The following is a 22,761-nucleotide window of genomic DNA, read 5'->3' on the forward strand; positions in this document are numbered from 1 at the left end:
ATTTAATTTTCTTGACCTACAGTTGTTCTTTCATTGGCCTCCTGAACTTTTTCCTACGGCACTCCATCTTTGGTGTGTTTACCACGCGGCTTAAATGGGGGTCAATAATAATAATAATGTTTTAATTGCATTTTTACTTTAAAAAACCTGATTATTCTATCTATTCCATTGCAAAATTCATAAAATACTGTGAACCAAAAATAGTGTTAATTTTTAAATAAAAAATATTGTTTGCATACCTTTACCTGTTGATTATTCTGAGGATTAATGTCCCAGTGGCCCAGTTATTGATCAGACCTCCTGGATGGGGGTCTAGTCAACCAAGCTGTTTGGTGCGGCTGCTTGCAGCCTCGTGTACGAATCAAAGCCTGGTTGATCAGGTATCCTTTGAACACTGCCAGAGGGCAGCCAGTTATACCCCATATTTGTAGGGGAAATGTAGAAAAGTCTTGGGCCTTCGACGTCTCTTTACTTGGATTTCACATGACGGGATCTTGATGACCTCCATAGCAGTGACCATTTCCCCATCCTTGTTACCTTTTTCTCTTTTTGCCCTCCCCTCTCTTTCCCTAGGTGGCAGTTTGCCAAGGCAGACTGGAACCTATTTACCCTCCATGTTGCTTTCTCCGCCCTCTCCATTCTGCCTCTCCCTTGCACCCTCCTCCTGTTCCATGACACCATCTTCGACGCTGCCCTCTGGTCTATTCCTCGCACTTTCTCTCGGGGACCACGGAAGTGCGTTCCCTGGTGGAATGTGGACTGTGCTTGGGCTGTCTGCTGTAAGCGTGCAGCCTGGAAGAGACACCGCCACCAGCAGACGGCTGATTCTTTTGTTTTGTTTTGGAAGGCGAGTGCGGTGGCCCGTAGGGCCATCCGTACAGCTAAGCATGAGTGTTGGAAGACTTATGTTTCCACAATTACGTCCGAAACTCCTTTGCCGCAGATCTGGAAGCGTATCTGCAAGATAGCGGGTAAGTTCATTCCCGATGTCTCGCCGGTCCTTCACCTCCGTGGTATTCTTGTGGCGGACCCGTTGCATATCGCGACCGAACTGGGTACCCACTTTTCTTCTGTTAACTCTGGTTCTCATCTTCCTCAATCTTTCCTTCTTCGTAAATCTGTTCTTGAATCTCGTCCTTTAGATTTCTGCACCCATCTCAAACTTCCTTATAACATCCCCTTCTCTCTCTCTGAACTTCAGTCTGCCCTGGCCCTCTGTGGTTCTACGGCGGCGAGCTCTGATAGCATTCATTATGAGATGCTTCGCCATCTCCCTCCGTGCACATCTCAGTATTTACCGAGTCTGTATAATCAGGTCTGGGAGTCATCAGTCCCTGAGGACTGGCGCGATGCCATTGTCCTCCCTGTTCGAAAACCAGGGTCTCTTGGGACATTCCCCTAAGGATTTCCGCCCTATTGCCCTCATGAGTTGTGTCTGCAAACTCTTTGAACGTATGTTTAACGTTTGTCTGATGTGGTTCTTTGAACACCATCACCATCTCTTCCCTTCTCAATTTGGTTTTCGCAAGTGCCGCAGCACAACAGATGTCCTGGTGAACTTGGAGGACTATATTCGTACTACTTTTCGAAGACTTCCGTTGTTGCCATCCTTTTTGACCTGGAAAAGGCTTACGACACCACCTGGCGATACCATATTCTGTCCCAACTTCATTCTTTTGGCCTTCGTGGTAATCTCCCTTTCTTCCTCCAAAGCTTCCTCTCTCGTCGTTCCTTTCGAGTGAGGCTTGGTGCCACTCTCTCTCTGCCTCTTTTCAGCAACACGAGGGCATGCCCCAAGGTAGTGTTCTGAGCACTACTCTTTTTCTGGTTGCCCTCAATGGTCTTCTTTCCTCTCTTCCTTCTGGCGTCTTCTCCGCTCTCAATGTCGACAATCTTACCCTTTGCTGTCGGGGTGATGATTCGCCTCTCCTTCAATGGTAGCTTCAACTTGCGATTGATGCTGCGTCGTCTTGGGCCACCGATCATGGCTTCAGGTTCTCTACGTCTAAGATTTGTGCTATGACTTTTACTCGGAAGCATGTCGTTCTTCGTCCCTTTGTCGCTCTATGGTCATCCCCTTGAGTACAAGGATTCCACTAAGCTTTTGGGGTTAATCTTTGACACTCGTTTATTTTAGTCGAGTATATTTATTTACATAAATAAATATTTATATTTATTTTGACACTTTAGTTTATTTAGCCCATATCTCTTACCTCAGAGTTGAATGATCTAGGGGCCCTTACCCTCCTTAAGGTTTTGTCCCGTACTTCTTGGGGAGCGGATAGGCACATTCTCCTCGCTTTACATTCCTCTCTCATCCTGTCTAAACTCGATTATGGCTGCCCTGCTTACTTGTTTGCTTCTCCTTCTACTCTTTGCCATCTTGATGCTTTGCATCATACTGGGTTGCGCCTCAGCTCTGCTGCCTTTCATTCGACTCCCGCCCTCAGCTTGTATGTTGACACTGGCTTCCTATCTCTCCGGGACTGCCGTGTTCGCTACTGTCTTCGCTATCTTGCCTTCAGGATTCTCTTTCGGTTCGTATTTCTAATATTTCTCCTCGTATTGTTCCTTCCTTGCCCCTGTGGCAAGTCCCCCCTTCCAAAATTTTGTTCCTCCTTGACCTGCAGTATTAAAGCTTTTACCCCTCCTATGGTTCTGAAATGCCTTTTTCTTTAGTACTTTTCTTTACACTCTCACTCCATTTCCATCTTCACTGATGGGTCTAAGTCTGCAGATGGTGTAAGCTACTCTGTTGTTTTTCCTGACTGCACTATATGTGTCGCCTACCTCCGGAGATTAGCATCTTCACAGCAGAACTTATGCTATTCTCTATGCTCTTCGTCTCCTGCTTTCTCGTTGTCAATCTTTCTTTGTGGTTGGTGTTGACTCTCGTAGTGCCCTCATGGCTCTCGGGTCCTTCAATCTGGTCCATCCCGTGGTCGTTGAGATTCAACATTGGCTGTTTCTTATTTCCAGTAAATTTAAGTCAGTTGAGTTTTGCTGGCTTCCCAGCCATATTGGTGTTTCTTTAAATGAGCGTGTGGATGCTGCCGCTAGGGAAGCTGTCCGCTCTTGTCCCATCTCCCGTAAAGGTATTCTTTATTCCAACTTTTCCCCAGTTATTCATTCCTCCATCCTTACCCATTGGCAGGATTGTTGGTCTTCTGTTACTGGCAACAAATTGCGTATCCTTAAGGGTAGTGTGTCCTCATGGCTTTCCTCCTACCACCATAACCGGCGATGGGAAACGGCTCTGACAAGGTTGCGTATTGGCCATACACGCTTATATAACAATCACTTAATGGAGCGCTGCTCTGCTCCTTATTGTCCAAATTTATTGTCCCTCTTACAGTCATGCATATCCTTGTTGAATGTCTCGACTTCCAGGACGAGCGTATGTCTTGCTTTCCGACCATCCCTCGCGGTCGCTTGTCCCTCGATAGAATTCTTGGCGAATCGGATACTTTTGATATCGTTCACTTTATGCGTTTGTTCTCGTATTGGCATCCTTGGTAATATTTAGCGCCCTCTGATTATTCCGCACATTCAATGGTGCTACATAGCCTTCCAGGTTTGGTGCCTTCCTTTGATAATTACTTACTTACTGGGGCCTTCTATGTCGATTGAGTTCTTTCTCATCATGCCTATTGCACCTCTGCTTTTCAGTGGGGCTATTTTGCACATCCTACTATGCCTTCTGGTTTTGTGTGATGTTATTTCTGTGTGCAGTTTTGGAACAAATCCTTCTAGAATTTCCAAGTGTAAATTATTATGTAGCTCTCCCACCCGCACTCTAGGGAGTACAGATTTAACATTTTTAATTAGTCCCAATAATTTATATAATTTATAGTGAATTTTAGCAGCAAAAATTTTTTGCATGCTCTCCAGGTCAGCAATTTCTCCAGCTTTGAATGGTGCTGTTAGTGTGCAACAATATTCCACTCTAGAGTGCACTGTCTTTAAGAGTATCATCATTGGTGTGGCATCTCTTGTTTGAAAGGTTTATGTTATCGAACCTTTCATTTTTCTTGCAGCTGTGGTATCTAACTTTGTCATGTTCTTTAAATGTAATGAAATTCCTTTTTCTGGTGGTTCCATGGGACTGGCCCTACTCCTGGTCAGGGGATTTAATTTTCCATCTTTGTGGCTATATGACTGAGGTGATAAAGTTGGTTGATCAAGTAGGAAAGTGTGCAATCCCCAGATGTTGTGCAGGTGGAACAAATGTGACAATTGCAGATGATGAGTCACAATAACATGGCTGAAGATATGATGACCAAACCACACATCAGAAGAGGAAGAAACGACCACGTTTTGGTCCGACCTGGACTCATACACAACTTGATAATGGTCCATGACGGACCAAAATGACATTGTTTCTTCATCTTCTGAGGTGTAGTTTGGTCATCAATGTGACTTCATCAATTGCTTCACCACCAAGTACCTTGTGAAACTCAGGGTGTTGCTATCCTGTTTTCTGTGGTTTGTTTTCCTTGCTGTTTTCTGTTACAATTTGCCCACCTTCCTGGAGGTCTTTTCTTGGTTAGGGTGATCTTTGATCCCTTGCTCCTTGTTCCTCTATAGAGGGGGAGCCAGATTTTGGCCTATGGTCCCAGGTTCGCTTGTATATTTACCTGAATTTACCTGAGGGCTACTAACACTAGTGGCCTCGATGAGGACAGAAAGCCGGCAGCTTATTGAAGGACCCCCCATTTGCCTATGGGGGGGGGACCCATAGGGGACCTATATGCCTATATGCCCTGTACTGAATATGTCTTACATATTACAATCCTGGTATGGATTGAATTGGATGGAACCTGCCAGGTAGCAAGCACCAGGGATCCACCAGAAAGAGGTATTTCACTACATTTAGTGATGGTTTTTTTAAGGTCCAGGTGGAAGCAGTAGGTCCGTCCCACTTTTGCAGGATGTCTGTGGCTCCATTGTAAAAGCTATGATGATTTGTCACACAGAACTTTCCCATTTGTAAACCATACTGTCTGTTCCTCATTATCTCATTACTTTCCTGATATTCTACCCATTTCATTTTAATTATTTTTCTAGTGATTTGACTACTACACTTCTCAATGATACAGGTCTAAAATTTAGAAAACTTTCTCTGTTTCCATTTTTATAGATTTTAACTGTTTGCCTTTTTCCATTTGTGAATGGTTCTATTGGGAACATAATGTGTTGGAGCACTGATGTTGGAGGTACATTGTCTTAGAGCCCAAGACCCAAGACAAGACTCCATCTGGCACTACTACTTTGTTTCTCTATAATTCCTTGAGCAGTTTTATAACAGCATCTCTAGACACTTTTAGGTTTACTCTGAAATTATTTAAGTGTTGTTACAGGATGAGAGCGATACTCGTGGTGTGGATACTCGTGGTCATCTTCCCAGTACTCCTTGCCATATTACACTTTGAAACTACTGCACTGAGGGTTTTGGCATCCATTGCTGTCTCACTTGTTCCATCTACAACTCTGTTTGCAAAAGAAAGATCCCTTATATTTGTGGCATGTTTGTTTCTTAACTTGAATCTATGGCCCTATTGTTCTTGAAATTGCAGGTTTAAAAAATACTGTACCTTTTTATTTCATTTGTCGATTCCTGTTAAAATCCTGTTAATATTTTGTATGTAATCCTCATTTCAGGTCTCTTTCTCCTGTTTTCTAGCTTTGGCATGTTTATGTGTGAGTGTAATTAGCTTGAGTGGTTACAGGGTGAGAGCTGCGCTTGTTGTGTTCCGTCTTCTCCATATTCTTTGTCGTACGATGCTTTGAAACTGCTTATAGTTTTGGCATCCAACACTCTCGAACACTATATGTGTGCGAGAGTGAGCGAGAAAGTGTGAATGTGAGTACTTGCCTACAAAACAAATCATACCCTTTCTGTCGAGTGTGTTACTTTAAAAGTTGCATACCAGGGATGGAGTTTGTTGCCAATATTTGATCAGTGGTATTGCTGAATGCTAAAGTTTATCATCACTAGACACCACACCCAACCCACACATCCGAAAATATATGAAGTAACGACATTTTGGTCAATATTGAACCATTAGCAAGTCGACTTGGTAATAGTCCAGGGTGAACTGAAATGTAGTCATTTTCTTTATTTTCAGATGCATGGGTTGGTTGTCTTAATTTGTGGCCATGTCATTGTGACTTTCTTCCTGCTTATCATATCTATATGATTTCCTTTACTCGTGTTACTGCTCTTGTACTGTATGGTATGACCTTATGTAACACAATTTTTTCCCTGGGTAGTAAATGTTATTTTCCAATTGCTTATGCCTCCAAAGTATAGAAAAATGGCTATTATTTTCCCTCAGACATTTGCTTTGACCAGACAGCTTAGCAAAGACATCTTGAAGGCTGGCAACTCCTTATCTACTGCCGGGACAATCTGTCGGTTCTAAATAAGGAGTCGGCATCCTTTAGGTACTATCAAGATGTCTTCCCAAAGCAGTGTGAAGCAAAAGTCAGAGCAAAGTTTGGGAGGAATAATAGCCATTTTGTATACTTTGTAGGCATTAGCAATTAGAAAAATACTACTACTCAGGAGAAAAAAAAAGTCGATGTTAGATGAAATTTTTGGTTTCTAATATTTTAATCTCATATCACAGGTTTTTACAGTCACTAGTAGAACAATGCAGCTAGAAAAATAATCATCTCAATTTCATGAGTGTTATTATTTTTCTGGATGTTGGTGTATCATTAATTATTCATCATCAGATCTTAAAAAGCATTTACAAGCTAAAAAAATTATCCTCAATATTACCTCAAAACACTTAAATAAAACATGGCAATAAATTATATAGGTTAATAATTTTGACAATTCCTCCAAAATGGTGGCCATACAAATTCATAATTCCAAGATGTGATTATTATACATTAACCAGTTAATCATTGATAAAATAACCATCAATTTAACTACATAAACCAAATAATGCCAATTCATAGCCTAAGCATCCTGAATGATATATTAGTGAACACTTGAATATACTGTGCCTTCTTTTGTTAATTATTTACACAAGTCTTAGGCAATGTATCAATCTAGTTTTCAATGAAACCAGTACAGAAAATATATATCACAACTTCATCTTCCTAGCATTAAATTTTATGGACACTATTTAGGAGAAAATGTCCAGTTTAATTATTTCAATAATTAATTTATATTTTATTGATTTTACTGATTTGTGGTATTATTTTGCTGTATTATCTATTGAGAAGTGATGCTTGACACAGATATGTAATTAAACCAATCTTGACATTGCAAATATAGATTTCAAATATAGATTTCCCACTGCATTGTTCCTACTACTGTATTTGTAATGAAACTCATTTTCCTGCATGAAAGTTCAATTGTGGACACTACATTTTGTTTATTTATACAGGTCGAAGTAAACGTAAAATACTGCAGCGACAGCTTGGCATCACAGGAGGCGAGGATAGGAGAGAAGAAAATAGAGATCCCTTGCAGATTCACCAAACACAACCTCAAAAAATGCATCATCAAGTACACGAATTTACGAAAAGTGACATGAAGGTGGAATTTAAGGGAGATGGAGAAAAAATTACAGAACTAATTGTGCCAGATACCATGGCATTGGGTGGGGGTACAGTGACACTCAGTACATCTCAACCAACACTTCTTCAAGTGCCAGCCATGATGGTGGTTCCCAGAGACACTCTTGGGCCTGGCCCATTGCCAAAGCAACATTCACACCCTACACCTCTTTTAGCACCAACACCCATTATCAGTAAACAGTTATCACATCCAGAGGGCCGTGGTCCTCCAACTCATCAGGGGCCTCCACCCATGACCAAGCAACGATCACACCCAAGTGTGCTGACACATACTCCACCACACACATTAGAGCGTGTCTCAAGCACCACCAACATTACCACCACTACTACCACCACAGGAACTCAACAGCATTTACAGGTAATACCAATGCAGGTCTTTGTGAAACAGCGACCTTCACCCACTACAATAACATCTCAGTCGTCACAACTTCGACCCATTCAGCCTAAACCCTCCACTGTTGATAGTCAAATCTCAGACTCTACCCCTAAAAAAGATGTACCTTTAATACGCCTCACACCTTCAGAAGATGGTGGAAATGTTAATATTAGTAGCAGTAGCGGTTACAACATGAGTGGTTGTGGCATGACTGGTCCCCCACGATTACCTCGTGCAGTGAGTGAGGAGCCAGCCATGACCAGACCCTCAATGACTCACACTCCTGAGCTGCTATCACCTGGACCATCTGTTTTAGTGCAGAGTGTATCTCAAGATTCAGGTTTAGATGTAGGCATGGGAAGTCGCATGTTGAGTGCGCCGTCATTAGCAGTGACAGCTCCTATGCCAGATAGATCTGCATCTTCTCCTGGTCACTGTCCCGTCCTTCGTGGTGGCCCAGCTTTGGGCTGCAACTTCTGTTGGAATTCTACTGATCCCCAAGGCAGAGTACTCCGCCGCAAGACAAAATATCACTGTCCAGAGTGCAGAACCAACCTGTGCATTGTACCTTGCTTTCACGAATACCACAAACAAATGGAAAGAGCGCAAGACACTGACAAACAAATAACCAAGATCCTCACTAAAACTGGGTCTATGTAGTCTGAATGTTGAGACAGGCTGGCAAAAATGTTCAGTGTCAGAGAATATTTTTAAAGAAAATATGTTGCCAGAAAAGTTAGAAAATTAGAACAAAGATTGTGGTAGGTAGCAATGTTATTATAGGTAACTGCCGTGTGCAGTGATCCTTGTGCTCAGTTATTGATGTAGGTTTTGAAAACTAAGTCACTTGATTTTCACTTTCAATTATTTGATGTCTCTTGCTTTCACTAATGACTACAAATAAGCACTCATCAGACATGAGTTTATTTGGACAAAATTCAAGTGTATTATTTTCAAACTTTGTATTTCATCTGACATAACACCAGTGATTAAGGAATTGTATTTCCCTGTGGAAATGTAATATGTTTATTTAAGTATGTATTGTTCATTGTATAAAAAGATATTTAACGATGCACTGCTGAAATTTTTGTGTTAATTATTTTATGGAAAAGTAAATGTCTTTGAAAACAGTCTATTCTTAAATAAAACCAAGTGTCAAATTCTCAACTAATTTCTGAAGCTTTTCATCCAGTTTGAGCTGGAATGATAAATATTTTTTGTTTGGCTTCTAAAACTCCATTGAACAGATGGAATCTGTGGAGAGTTTTGAGTATGTATGAATTTGGTGAATGTTAATATACCTTGTTACATCCTTTCACCCTGTAAGTAGGGTATTTGTGAAGAATTAATGGTGTAATGAGTGACTGGTTTGATCACTCGAACCAATCACATATTAAACTGGGAGCACGCCCAAGTTGGGTCACATCTCCGTTGTTTATTTCATAGCATCATGAGGAAGATCACTGTAATAATACCAGTAGCAGAAAAAGGTGCAAAATTTATACTGTATATCATAGAAATAAATTATCATGTGCAGATAATGCAGATCAAATAATGGGTAATGATAGGGATATAGTGTATGTACTGTACATTATTTAAAAGTTTTGTTGATATGCATAAAAGTAACTGCTAAAAGCAAGGTGAGAATCCTAAGAGAGCCGAGAGGAGGAGGAGGAGGTCTCATACACTCCATCCAGCCCACGCTTCCAACCTTGTTATTGTTGTTGTTGTGGCATGTGTTCTAACCTCTACACTACACTTTTCTACTCCTTTTAAAATCACAAAGAATAATGAAAACATTAGAAAACATTAAAATATAGCCTAATTAAAAAAATAGCACAACTCTGAAAGCGCCTAAAGGTGCTTTGTGCAGTGCAGATGTTAAGTGAATACAGTACTGAACAAATGTCAAGTAATAGAGCTCAGACAAAAGGAAACTTGAGTTAGATAGTAAGAGCTCTAGAAATTGTCAGTTGGTTTAATGATAAAGTAATTTGATTTGTTGGGAACAGGAAGCCTGTATGTATATGTAATTACCTAAGTGTAGTTACAGGATGAGAGCTACACTCGTGGTGCCCCGTCTTCCCAACACTCTTTGTCATATAATGCTTTGAAACTACTGATGGTCTTGGCCTCCACCACCTTCTCACCTAACTTGTTCCAACTGTCTACCACTCTATTTGCGAAAGTGAATTTTCTTATATTTCTTCGGCATCTGTGTTTAGCTAGTTTAAATCTATGACCTCTTGTTCTTGAAGTTCCAGGTCTCAGGAAATCTTCTCTATCGATTTTATCAATTCCTGTTATTATTTTGTACGTAGTGATCATATCACCTCATTTTCTTCTGTCTTCTAGTTTTGGCATATTTAATGCATCTAACCTCTCCTCGTAGCTCTTGCCCTTCAGTTCTGGAAGCCACTTAGTAGCATGTCTTTACACCTTTTCCAGTTTGTTGATGTGCTTCTTAAGATATGGGCACCACACAACCGCTGCATATTCTAGCTTTGGCCTAACAAAAGTCATGAACAATTTCTTTAGCATATCGCCATCCATGTATTTAAAAGCAATTCTGAAGGTAGAGAGTGTGGCATAGGCTCCTCGCACAACGTTCTTTATGGGGTCCTCAGGTGATAGTTTTCCATCTAGAATCACCCCTAATCTCTTTCATTATCAGAATTCTTTAAAGATTTCTCACATAATATATAGGTTGCGTAAGGTCTATGTTCTCCTATTCCACATTCCATAACATGGCATTTATTAACATTAAATTCCATTTGCCAAGTGGTGCTCCATATACTTATTTTGTCCAGGTCATTTGGAAGGGCATGACAATCATCTAAGTTTCTTATCCTTCCTATTATCTTAGCATCATCAGCAAACACATTCATATAATTCTGTATACCAATTGGTAGATCATTTATGTAGACAATAAACATCAGTGTGTGTATGTGTGTACTCACCTAGTTGTACTCACCTAGTTGTGTTTGCGGGGGTTGAGCTCTGGCTCTTTGGTCCCGCCTCTCAACCGTCAATCAACAGGTGTACAGATTCCTGAGCCTATCGGGCTCTGTCATATCTACACTTGAAACTGTGTATGGAGTCAGCCTCCACCACATCACTTCCTAATGCATTCCATTTGTCAACCACTCTGACACTAAAAAAGTTCTTTCTAATATCTCTGTGGCTCATTTGGGCACTCAGTTTCCACCTGTGTCCCCTAGTACGTGTGCCCCTTGTGTTAAATAGACTGTCTTTATCTACCCTATCAATCCCCTTCAGAATCTTGAATGTGGTGATCATGTCCCCCCTAACTCTTCTGTCTTCCAGCGAAGTGAGGTTTAATTCCCGTAGTCTCTCCTCGTAGCTCATACCTCTCAGCTCGGGTACTAGTCTGGTGGCAAACCTTTGAACCTTTTCCAGTTTAGTCTTATCCTTGACTAGATATGGACTCCATGCTGGGGCTGCATACTCCAGGATTGGCCTGACATATGTGGTATACAAAGTTCTGAATGATTCTTTACACAAGTTTCTGAATGCCGTTCGTATGTTGGCCAGCCTGGCATATGCCGCTGATGTTATCCGCTTGATATGTGCTGCAGGAGACAGGTCTGGCGTGATATCAACCCCCAAGTCTTTTTCCTTCTCTGACTCCTGAAGAATTTCCTCTCCCAGATGATACCTTGTATCTGGCCTCCTGCTCCCTACACCTATCTTCATTACATTACATTTGGTTGGGTTAAACTCTAACAACCATTTGTTCGACCATTCCTTCAGCTTGTCTAGGTCTTCTTGAAGCCTCAAACAGTCCTCTTCTGTTTTAATCCTTCTCATAATTTTAGCATCGTCCGCAAACATTGAGAGAAATGAATCGATACCCTCCGGGAGATCATTTACATATATCAGAAACAAGATAGGACCGAGTACAGAGCCCTGTGGGACTCCACTGGTGACTTCACGCCAATCGGAGGTCTCACCCCTCACCGTAACTCTCTGCTTCCTATTGCTTAGATACTCCCTTATCCACTGGAGCACCTTACCAGCTACACCTGCCTGTCTCTCCAGCTTATGTACCAGCCTCTTATGCGGTACTGTGTCAAAGGCTTTCCGACAATCCAAGAAAATGCAGTCCGCCCAGCCCTCTCTTTCTTGCTTAATCTGTGTCACCTGATCGTAGAATTCTATCAAGCCTGTAAGGCAAGATTTACCCTCCCTGAATCCATGTTGGCGATTTGTCACGAAGTCCCTTCTCTCCAGATGTGTTACCAGGTTTTTTCTCACGATCTTCTCCATCACCTTGCATGGTATACAAGTCAAGGACACTGGCCTGTAGTTCAGTGCCTCTTGTCTGTCGCCCTTTTTGTATATTGGGACCACATTCGCCGTCTTCCATATTTCTGGTAGGTCTCCCGTCTCTAGTGACTTACTATACACTATGGAGAGTGGCAGGCAAAGTGCCTCTGCACACTCTTTCAGTACCCATGGTGAGATCCCATCTGGACCAACAGCCTTTCTAACATCCAGATCCAGCAGGTGTCTCTTGACCTCCTCTCTCGTAATTTCGAACTCCTCCAAGGCCGCCTGGTTTACCTCCCTTTCTCCTAACACAGTGACCTCACCCTGTTCTATTGTGAAGACCTCCTGGAACCTCTTGTTGAGTTCCTCACACACCTCTCTGTCATTCTCTGTATACCTGTCCTCGCCTGTTCTAAGTTTCAATACCTGTTCTTTCACTGTTGTTTTCCTTCTGATGTGACTGTGGAGTAGCTTTGGTTCGGTCTTGGCTTTGTTTGCTATATCATTTTCAAAATTTTTCTCTGCTTCTCTTCTCACCCTGACGTACTCATTCCTGGTTCTCTGGTATCTCTCTCTGCTTTCTGGTGTTCTGTTATTCCGGAAGTTCCTCCACGCCTTTTTGTTCAGTTTCTTCGCTTCCATACATGCCCTATTATACCATGGATTCTTCTGTTGCTTCTCGGATTTTTCCCTTTGGGCCGGGATGAACCTGTTTACTGCCTCCTGACACTTTTGGGTAACATAGTCCATCATACCCTGTACAGACTTGTCTCTGAGGTCTGTGTCCCAAGGTATTTCACTTAGGAAACTTCTCATCTGTTCATAATTCCCCTTTCGGTATGCCAGCCTTTTGATTCCTAGTTCTTTTTGGGGGGTGATAAGTCCTAGCTCTACCAGGTACTCAAAATTCAATACACTGTGGTCACTCATTCCCAAGGGCGCTTCCATCTTAACTTCCCTTATATCCCATTCATTTAGGGTAAATATCAAATCAAGCATTGCTGGTTCATCTTCTCCTCTCATTCTTGTTGGTTCTTTGGTGTGCTGGCTTAGAAAGTTTCTTGTTGCCACGTCCAGCAGCTTAGCTCTCCATGTTTCTGGTCCTCCATGCGGGTCTCTGTTCTTCCAATCTATCTTCCCATGGTTGAAGTCTCCCATAATTAGTAGTCCAGATCCATTCCTGCTAGCAACAGAAGCTGCTCTTTCTATTATGTTAATGGTGGCCATGTTGTTTCCATCATATTCCTGTCTAGGTCTTCTGTGTGTGTGTGTGTGTGTGTATTCTTTCAGCTTGTGTTGAATTCACTCCTACTGACCTTTCCCAGGATAAAACCTGGTTTGGATGCAACCCATAACAGTTGCCTAGCTCCTGGGTACCTCTTACGTTGTAAGTAAACCGAAGCATCAGCCGAAAGAAAACATGCTACTGAGGTACCGAGAATCCTTACATAGCCTAACCCGTACATCACTCCATTCACTATCTGCAATTTTTCTCATTTAATTTGTCGTGCACACCTCGATGTAGCACTTATAATTAACCGTGCCATTCAGAGGTAAATACTATGGCTTTGTGATAGATAAGATTTGTATATAGGTGAGGTAGAGAGAAGAGCATGTCAGGGCAAGGAAATTGTCTGATTCAGTGAAAGCTGTGGTTAGGAAGCATTAGTAAGTGTGGCTGCCAAAGAACTTCACGCGGAGTGGATACAGATGCGGAACACCAGTATGGTAAGAGCATGAGACATAAGGAGTTAGAACTAGAAATGGAGGATCCTACATTCATTTGTGGCGTTGAAATAATAGACAGAATATGGAATGATAATGACATGGAAAGATATGAAGTACAAAGTTTAGTAAATTGTAACGTTTACTGAAAAATTAATGATTGGTTTGCAATATCTGAAGTTCTGCAATAGCAGAGCTTCAAGAGTTCACTATCTTTGAAAGGCAAATCCTCATATACAATATATTACTAGAGAAATTCAGAGTAAATAACAGTATTCAGTAATGTCTCTGTGTCATTATCACAGAATGTAGTGTGATTGAAGGGCAGGATTAAGTGTTCTGAAGGTCATGTCAAATATTGTTACAGTACTTGTAATACAGTATTTTTTACAGTAGAAGATGAAACAATGTAAGAGATATTTAAGAGAAGATTCAATGGTGGTAATCTCACATCATACAGGAAATATGATACAGTATTTAATGTAGATAAAGAACTCCAATTTTGGCTTAGCACTTACCATTGATACTGTTGCAAGTTTCACTATAAATACACAGGTACTGTACAGTCATTGTTCTGCTACTGTGGTGCTGAAGAGGGTGTATAAGATATTCTCTCACTAATTCTGGTACTGTATAAGCAGGGCATCATTCACATTCTGATTTGGTTGTTTAAGCTTCTCTTAATGAAATGTTGCAAAGGTGCTGCCGTAGTACCAAAAATGGTATGTTATTTCAGCAAAACTGTTGGCTTGGTGCCTTCTTTTGATAATTGTGTAAAACTGGATGTCCACTTGGTTTGGATTTGTATTGTTGGTAACAAGACGCCTGTTAGGCTTACCTATGTCTCCCTAGGCCAGGGGTGGGGAACCTTTTGTCATATGAAAGCCACATTTTATTTAGCATGGATTTCATAAGGCTATACATTGTATTATGCCTTGTATACATTCAAAAATGTCAAAAACAAACTTACAGATTGTTTTATTAATTTTAATTGCTTTTGAAGGCTGCACTGGAGACCATAAATTGCTGCTTGCCGTCTTCAAGGTGTTACATAGTCTCACTGGCTTGGTGCCTACTGTTGATAATTACTTGCCGTCTTCAAGGTGTTACATAGTCTCACTGGCTTGGTGCCTACTGTTGATAATTACTTGCAGTCTTCAAGGCTACAGGTTCCTCACCCCTGCCCTAGGCCAACAAATAATCTATCACAGGATGTAACCCACAAGAGTTGTCAACTCCCAGGTACCTGTTTGGTGTTAGATGAACAGAGGCATCATGTGAAAGAAAACGTGCCCAAGCATTTCCATCCTGCATGGGAATCAAATCCAGGACCTTTTGGTTGTAAATGGTTGCATGGGCCACCAATTTATAATGAATCCCAATGTCTAGAACTCAGGATGTATTATGAAAGCTTCAACCAGTAAATTAGAAGGGTAAATTAGAATAGTAAATTAGAATAAATATCTTCTGAATATTATATTAATTAAAGAGAGACTGAAATTCTGAGACGCCCATATCGGGCTGCATAAAACACAACTCAGTGGGAACAATATCCAAGAATGGCATTGGATTAACACTGAATCAACATTATCAACTTTGATTCAGTGTTAAATTTGTGTTGGTCTTTGATATTGTGCCCACACTGGGTACGTATTGTGCTGCATTGTGAGTTAGTTCTTATCAGACGTGTGTTGCCTGAAGATTCGCTGTGATTCTATATTATCTGGCATTCCATAAAGCATTCCATGCCCTTGCCAAACAAAATTTTATATTGTACATACTTACATGTATACAGTATATAAGTATATACAATGGAACCTCGGTTGACGAATCTTATGAAAAGATTTTTTTGGTATACGAGGTCAATTTCCTCATAAAATTTTACTCGGTATTCGAGGTTTGCCTTGGTTGTCGAGTTTGTTGATATATGTATGGGTCAATGAGCCCATGGTTCTACTGGGCGCGGGTCGAGGCATGTTCAGTTTACCAGTGTATCCCACCTAGTGACAACCGCACTTGAATTCTTTATGAAGAATTTCGTTGTTTTTCTGCTTTTCTGTGGAGAGCCCCTCCAGCTCCCCGGAGCTTACCGGGCTGATATGTATTAGACCATGGCATCGGTCAATTTGATGGAGTTCTAGCCTACCGGGAACCATGAGCCAGAACCTGGCCCTTCAGAGAGGCACGAGGAGCAATGGCCTATAGACACCCCCCCCCCCCCCCATGTAGTTGGAAGCAGTCTGTGTCTGCCATCTACCGGGTTAGGCACCCAGAAAGATATGAATTCCAAAATAAACTACAGCTGGTTAAAAATTGCGACTGAAAGCCAAACTAGCAAGCAGAACTCCCCAAACTGCGAACAAGCGTGACGTTGCCATCGCCGCTGCTGTCTGCGAAGCTTCCCCCTCCCCCGGAGGGGAAAAGGGGAGCCATTACTCTTCTGCCTGCTATAATTCTTGCTGGTGCCAGATGCTCCGTTCAGGAATACGTTCCTCCTAGACTCTGCAACAGGTGCTGGAAATTTGGGCATGAATCCCCTTAAATGCACAAGTGCAGTGTGTCTATGCCTCTTGTGTGGGACTTGGGTCACTCTAAGACAGAGTGCTCTTCTTCCCATGCTCACTGCATCAGTTGCGGTGACGACCACCCTAACCATGTCCCGAGTGTGTATGCACTACAATTTTGAGGAAGCCATCCTCAATTTGAAACGCTGCGATCATTTGTCTTTTCCTGAGGCGAGACGCCAAGTATGCCATCTCCCGCTCATTCGCTGGCATGTCTTATGCTCATGTGTTGCGTTCCATCTCTCCTCGCCCTTCCCTCCTTTCTCGGTCTTACAACAGTTTTCAGGCCTTGGACCCGGACACGCCCACCGACTCCTTCCCTGCTCCTTTATGTTCTGAACCACAAGGTCGTCGTCCTGGTTCTCCATTTGGTGTTTTCCTCCTTCCTTCCCAGTCTGCCCTGTCTCCTGTGTCCTCTTTCTCTTGCCACTCCCCTCCTCCTCCTCCCTGATCCCTCTTCCCAGCATTTCCCTCTGTCTATTGACCCCTCCATGCCACCTGTCTGTCCAGGCTGTTGTCCATCATCTTCCCAGCAATCTTCATGTTCAACATTCCCGTTCTCCTTCTGTTGAGACTATGGAGACTGTTGCTCAGTATGTTGCTGCTGGCACACCTGTATGTAAGTCAGAAGCGTAAGCCTGGCCACTCTCCTTCCTCCATCCCAGCAGGTAAGAAGGCATCGCTTTCTTCCCCGCCTTCTGACTCCGACTCTATCCCTACATCTCCTCCCATTTCGGTGGTCGAGTCCTCTGTCCCAGCTATGGAGGTTCCCATGGTCCTCGAATCTCTCTTGGTTGCTGCCCTTGATAAGGTGCAATTCCCTATTTCTGTCTTCCCCTTCCCCCTAATTCCCTTGACCGCCTCTCTCCAGTGCCTCCTCCCTCTCCCCGGACTCACTCTGCCTCTGGTCCGTCCTCCCACTTCCTTGACTTCATCATCCATGCTAGATTTACTTATGCCCATTTATGCCGATTTAAAAAATAAATAAACAAATAAATGTTTATTCAGGTAAGGTACATACATACAAGAGATTTAAAAAAAAATTGCTAGGTTTATAGATAGAGCTGGTACATACAGTGCCTAAAGCCACTATTACGCAAAGCGTTTCGGGCAGGAAAAACATTAAAGACTAAAACTTAATACTAATTGAGTTTAAAGTATAAAATGTGTTGAGAACAAATAAAATAAAAATAAGAAAGGGGGGAACATGGCTGAAAAAGCAGCACAAATATAATTAGGTCGACAAACAGCGGTGTTTAAAAAAAAAAAAACAGACATGGGTTGACAATAGAGGGGTAAGGTAGGTTACAGGGAATTTATTAAGTAGTGCTTCGTTTTTATCTTAAACTGGTTGAGAGAGGTACAGTCTTTAACATGATTGGAAAGGTCATTCCACATTCTGGGTCCCTTGATTTGTAGAGCATTTCTAGTTTGATTAAGTCGTACTCTTGGAATCTCAAAACTGTATTTGTTTCTGGTGTGGTGCTCATGGGTTCTGTTACAACCTTCAATGAAGCTTTTGAGGTCAGGATTGGCATTACAGTTCAGCGTTTTATATATGTATAATACACATGAGAGAATGTGCAGTGACTTAATATCTAACATATTCAGAGATTTGAGTAGGGGTACCGAGTGATGTCTGGGGGCCAGAGTTGGATATTGTCCTAATAGCAGCTTTGTGTTGAGTAATTAGAGGACGTAAATGATTTTGGGTAGTAGAGCCCCAAGCACAAATACCATAGTTGAAATATGGATAGATGAGGGAGTAATAGAGCATCACCAGGGCAGATTTCACTAATCCTGATCCTGATCTTACTTAATATACTGTTCTTCTTTGCCTTGCTTTCTTCCTTGTTCTCTGTTTCTGTTCTCTCTATTTTTGGACAATGTCTGTTGTTCAATGGAATATTCGTGGATTTTATGCCAACTTCCACGAACTCCAACTTCTGATGATACAGCTTTCACCGCTTTGTGTCTGTCTCCAAGAGTCGATGCTTAAGATTTAAGGGTTAAGGGATTTAAACAGAGGGGCTGTGTTGAATGAAGACAGTTTATTATAGGTTAAACCCCATGCACAGATACCATATGTAAGATAGGAATAGATTAGTGCATAGTATAATGAGAGGAGAGCAGAGTAGAGTGGGAAACATAATACTGTATGCAGGCGATGAGTCACAATAACGTGGCTAAAGTATGATGACAAGACCACACACTAGAATGTGAAGGGACGACGACGTTTCGGTCCGTCCGTTCGGACCGTTTCGGTTTCGGTCCATCATTCTCAAGTCGATTGTGACACAATCGACTTGAGAATGGTCCAGGACGGACCGAAACGTCGTCATCCCTTCACATCTAGTGTGTGGTCTTGTCATCATAATACTGTATCTGATTTTAGAAAGTATACTAACCGTTTCTGAGACTTTCTTAGTTATGTGTTGTATGTGGGTGCTGAAGTTCAGTCTGTTGTCTATGTATAGGCCAAGGAACTTTTCCTCATTTTTATTGGTAATGTTAACATTGTCTATCTGATTTGATGACTTACTACCAAATAAAATGTAGAAGGTTTTTATATGTTTAGTGTAAGTTTGTTGGTTGACATGCATGATTGTACTTTTTAATTAATTTTGACATTATTATTTAGTGTATTGGGGTTGGGGTCAGAATAAATGAAGGTACGTAGTATCGTCTGCAAATAGTATAGGTTTAAGAATGTTAGAAATATTTGGCAAGTCATTTATGTATTGTATATAAGAAATAGGAGAGGTCCCAAGATGATGCCCTGTGACACTTTTACTGTCAATGGTAGAGTGGGGGAGGTTGTGCTATTGTTGTTGTTGTTGATTTAGGGGCGACGACGATCATGGGATCGGATGCGCCCCGACATACCCATTTAGGGTTAATCGCAAAGCCCGGAAAGGTGAAACGCCAAGTCCAATTGCGAAACGAGTGACGCCAATCACCGGAAACTAATATGCCTCTCGGCAAAGAAATGCAGACAGGCAGACAACTGGGGAGCCCCAAGAGTCCCGCAGGGTGACAAGCACCGGCCCCGCCCCACACAGAGAACACTGGGTAGCAAACCCAAAAACTCAGCCCCCAGCTAAAACGCAAAAGTCATCAAGTGTCTCCTGGCAGAGCAGAAGCCGGCCGTCCACCACGGCTGAGGGCACACCAGGAGTCCACCGGGATCCGCCAATGCTGGGAGAACCAACCAGAACACATAAAAAAAAATTATCAACAATCCATTAACCCAAGGCGAAATGTGCGTCAGGCGTCGTACAACCAGACCGTTAAAGAGGGATGCCAAATGGCAGTATCAATTCCATTTGGCCCCGGAAAGACGATCTCCTGTCACGCACGGTACAGTCGCACCTCCACAGATCTCCAGTATCAGCTTTTGATACTAAGTATCAACTTGAGTAATGGCTCAAAAGGGCCACCACTAACGGACTATTCATGCCCGTGCCACCTTCTGGGTGGCTTAATCTTCACCAATCAATCATCAGCAGTATCAAAACGCGAAAACAGAACATGATCCGGCAGCTCCCAGGCGGAGGCGGAGGCGGTGTCCAGACGTCCGCTCGTCGTCAAGGTTGAACCAGGAGTCCGATATGCTGTTGATGACTACATATTGGTGTCTGTCGCTGAGATAGGAACGAATATAGCCCAGAGCAAGGCCTCGGATACCATAGTGGTGAAGTTTAAATAAAAGGTAGTTATGGTTTACAGTATCAAAGGCCTTTCTCAGGTCAATGAAGAGGTCAATTGGGAACTTTTTTTTTTTGTCAAGGGCAGTGTAGATTATATGAAGCAGACTAATAATGGCATCATTGGGAATGAGAAGCCAAGTTGGCAGGGACTTAGTATGTTGAGTGTTACAAAGCAGGAATAGAGCTGGTTGTAAATAATTGTTCAAATATTTTTGAAAGTATGAGTAAATTTGATATTGGTGTGTAATTGTTTATGTCAGCTGTCTCGCCTCCTTTATCAACTGGCGGCACTTGCTTTTTTAAGAATATCAGGAAAAGTATGACACTCTAGAGAGTTGTTCAGTAGCAGAGCTATGGGTAGTGCAAGAGCACTACTCTTATATATCATAAATTGTGCTTCATTAATGTTCCCAACTTTAGTTTTAAGTGATTGAATTATGGATATAATGTCTGTCGGGCTGACTGGTAAAAGGAGTAGAGAGTTAGGATATCTGCCTGTGAGATATGTAGTAACATGTGTTTGAGTCTATGAAATTTTTCTAGCAAGGTTAGTTAGTTTAGTTCCTTTATTATGCACCCCGCAACCCATACCCATCTTGTGGGCGGTAATAGAAAGTGTTATCGAGGCACATAATGGGCTCAGGGACTGAACCCCACAATTCATTTAGCTAAGCAAGTTACAATCTTGATGAGCTAGTTACAAAATTCAATGCACCACATCACATCAACAATGGGTTCGAGGTCGACCACAAGGACAGTTTCTAAATTAAGCAACAGATGTAGGTGGAGAGCTAGTGTCACAATTGATACGTTTGTCCTGCACACCGCCCCCCATCCAGTGGGCAGTGGTGGATAGGTTACAATCACTTAGTTTCTACCTACAGTTAGCAAACTGCGGATATTTGATAGCAGATCATTTTGAATGAAATATATACACATCTCTGGAACATTTGTTATAGAATTGTCTCTGAATTCATGTATCTTTTTGTACTCCATCACATAGTGACGAAGGGTGTGCGAATAATTTTGTTAACACACCCACTGTCACTATGTGATGGAGTACGTAAAGATACATGAATTCATAGACAGGTCTACATCAGCAGATAATGAGAATTCCCAGAGATACTTGTAACCGAGTCTAAGCCGAGCAGTAGTAACATCTAGAAGTCTGCTGATTTTATTGGATGAACCATAGATGTGTGGCTCCTCTTGCATGATAGTATGATGATAGATGGAATTACTGGTGTCAATTTCACTTTGCCTCAGATCTACAACGATTTTGTTGAAGTTCTTTGTGTAGTATTTTTCTCAGGCTGCTTATTGAGAATCTAAAGTTATACTCAATTTCTCTTTTAAAGGTAGATTCTTTGGCTAACTCATCAGCTCTCTCATGCATTCGGAGGCCAACATAAGATGTCCACATGTAATGGACTCTGTTACCACCATTAATAATTTTGTTGTATGTGTCTAGCTTCAGCAAGGTTAGCACCAATTGATGAAAAGAAATTATTGAATTCAGTTGCAATATCAAAGTCTGATTCAAGTGTGTGACCATCTTTGGAGAGTTTTATCTGCTTGTTATGTGGTTGTTGTTTAGACCCAAGGATGTTAGAGATGGCTTTCCATGTACTTTTCATATTTCCTACTCTTTCTTTAAATCTATTCTCGTAAAAGGAAACTTTGGCTCTTCGTATTATATTGGTAAGCACTGATGAGTATCTCTTAACTTATTTTGTAACTAGGTCAATTCTATGTTTTTTTTCATATTCGTGTTTCATGTTAATTGCTTTAAGTAAGCCACTTGTGAGCCAGGGGTTGTTTAATCCCTTGGCAGTTACTTGCTTGGTGAGGAGAGGACAGTGAGTGTTGTAGAGGCTTAGAGTTTTGGAGAGAAAGATATCAACTAATGAATTTACATCCTGTGCATTGTTGAGTTCAGATTCCCAGTTTATATTGTGAAGTGCATTTGTGAGGTTCCTTATTGCTGGTTTGCTGTGTAATCTAAAGGTAAGTTTATTGGTAACCGAGGGTGTTGTACCTGCTTGATGGTCCTGGGAGTTATACTTCCCAAGCCCGGCCCGAGGCCAGGCTTGACTTATGAGAGCTGGGTTCAACAGGCTGTTTCCTGGAGTGGCCTGCAGACTCTCCACAGCCTAGTTAGTCCAGGCTGTGGAGAGCCTGGACCAACTGAATTATCTAGTTTCTTCTTGAAGATGTCCACGGTTGTTCCGGCAATATTTCTTATACTCGTTGGGAGGGTGTTGAACAACCGCGGACCTCTGATATTTATAGTGTTCTCTGATTGTGCCTATGGCACCTCTGCTCTTCACTGCCTCTATTCTACATTTTCTTACATGTCGTTCACTCCATTATGTTGTTATTTTACTGTGTAGATTTAGGGCCTGTCCCTCCAGGCCCTTTATTGTGTCTATGCCGTATGTGTCCTCTGTATTCCCTCTATTTCAGCAATCTCTCCTGCTCTGAAGGGGAAAGTGAG

At 41.9% G+C, this 22,761-nt stretch overlaps 1 protein-coding gene across 1 annotated transcript in view; it reads left to right on the forward strand.

Moving 5' to 3' along the window:
* LOC123758025 (uncharacterized) overlaps window positions 1-9,102 on the forward strand; it is a 131,394-nt gene extending 122,292 nt beyond the window's left edge. The window contains exon 9 of the mRNA XM_069338514.1: window positions 7,404-9,102. Coding sequence (XP_069194615.1) covers window positions 7,404-8,632 — 1,229 coding nt within the window. The 3' untranslated portion in view covers window positions 8,633-9,102. The remainder of the gene's footprint in view (window positions 1-7,403) is intronic.
* The last annotated feature ends 13,659 nt before the right edge of the window (window positions 9,103-22,761 follow it).

Source organism: Procambarus clarkii, chromosome 40 (genome assembly GCF_040958095.1).
Source record: "Procambarus clarkii isolate CNS0578487 chromosome 40, FALCON_Pclarkii_2.0, whole genome shotgun sequence".
NCBI classification, from domain to species: domain Eukaryota; kingdom Metazoa; phylum Arthropoda; class Malacostraca; order Decapoda; family Cambaridae; genus Procambarus; species Procambarus clarkii.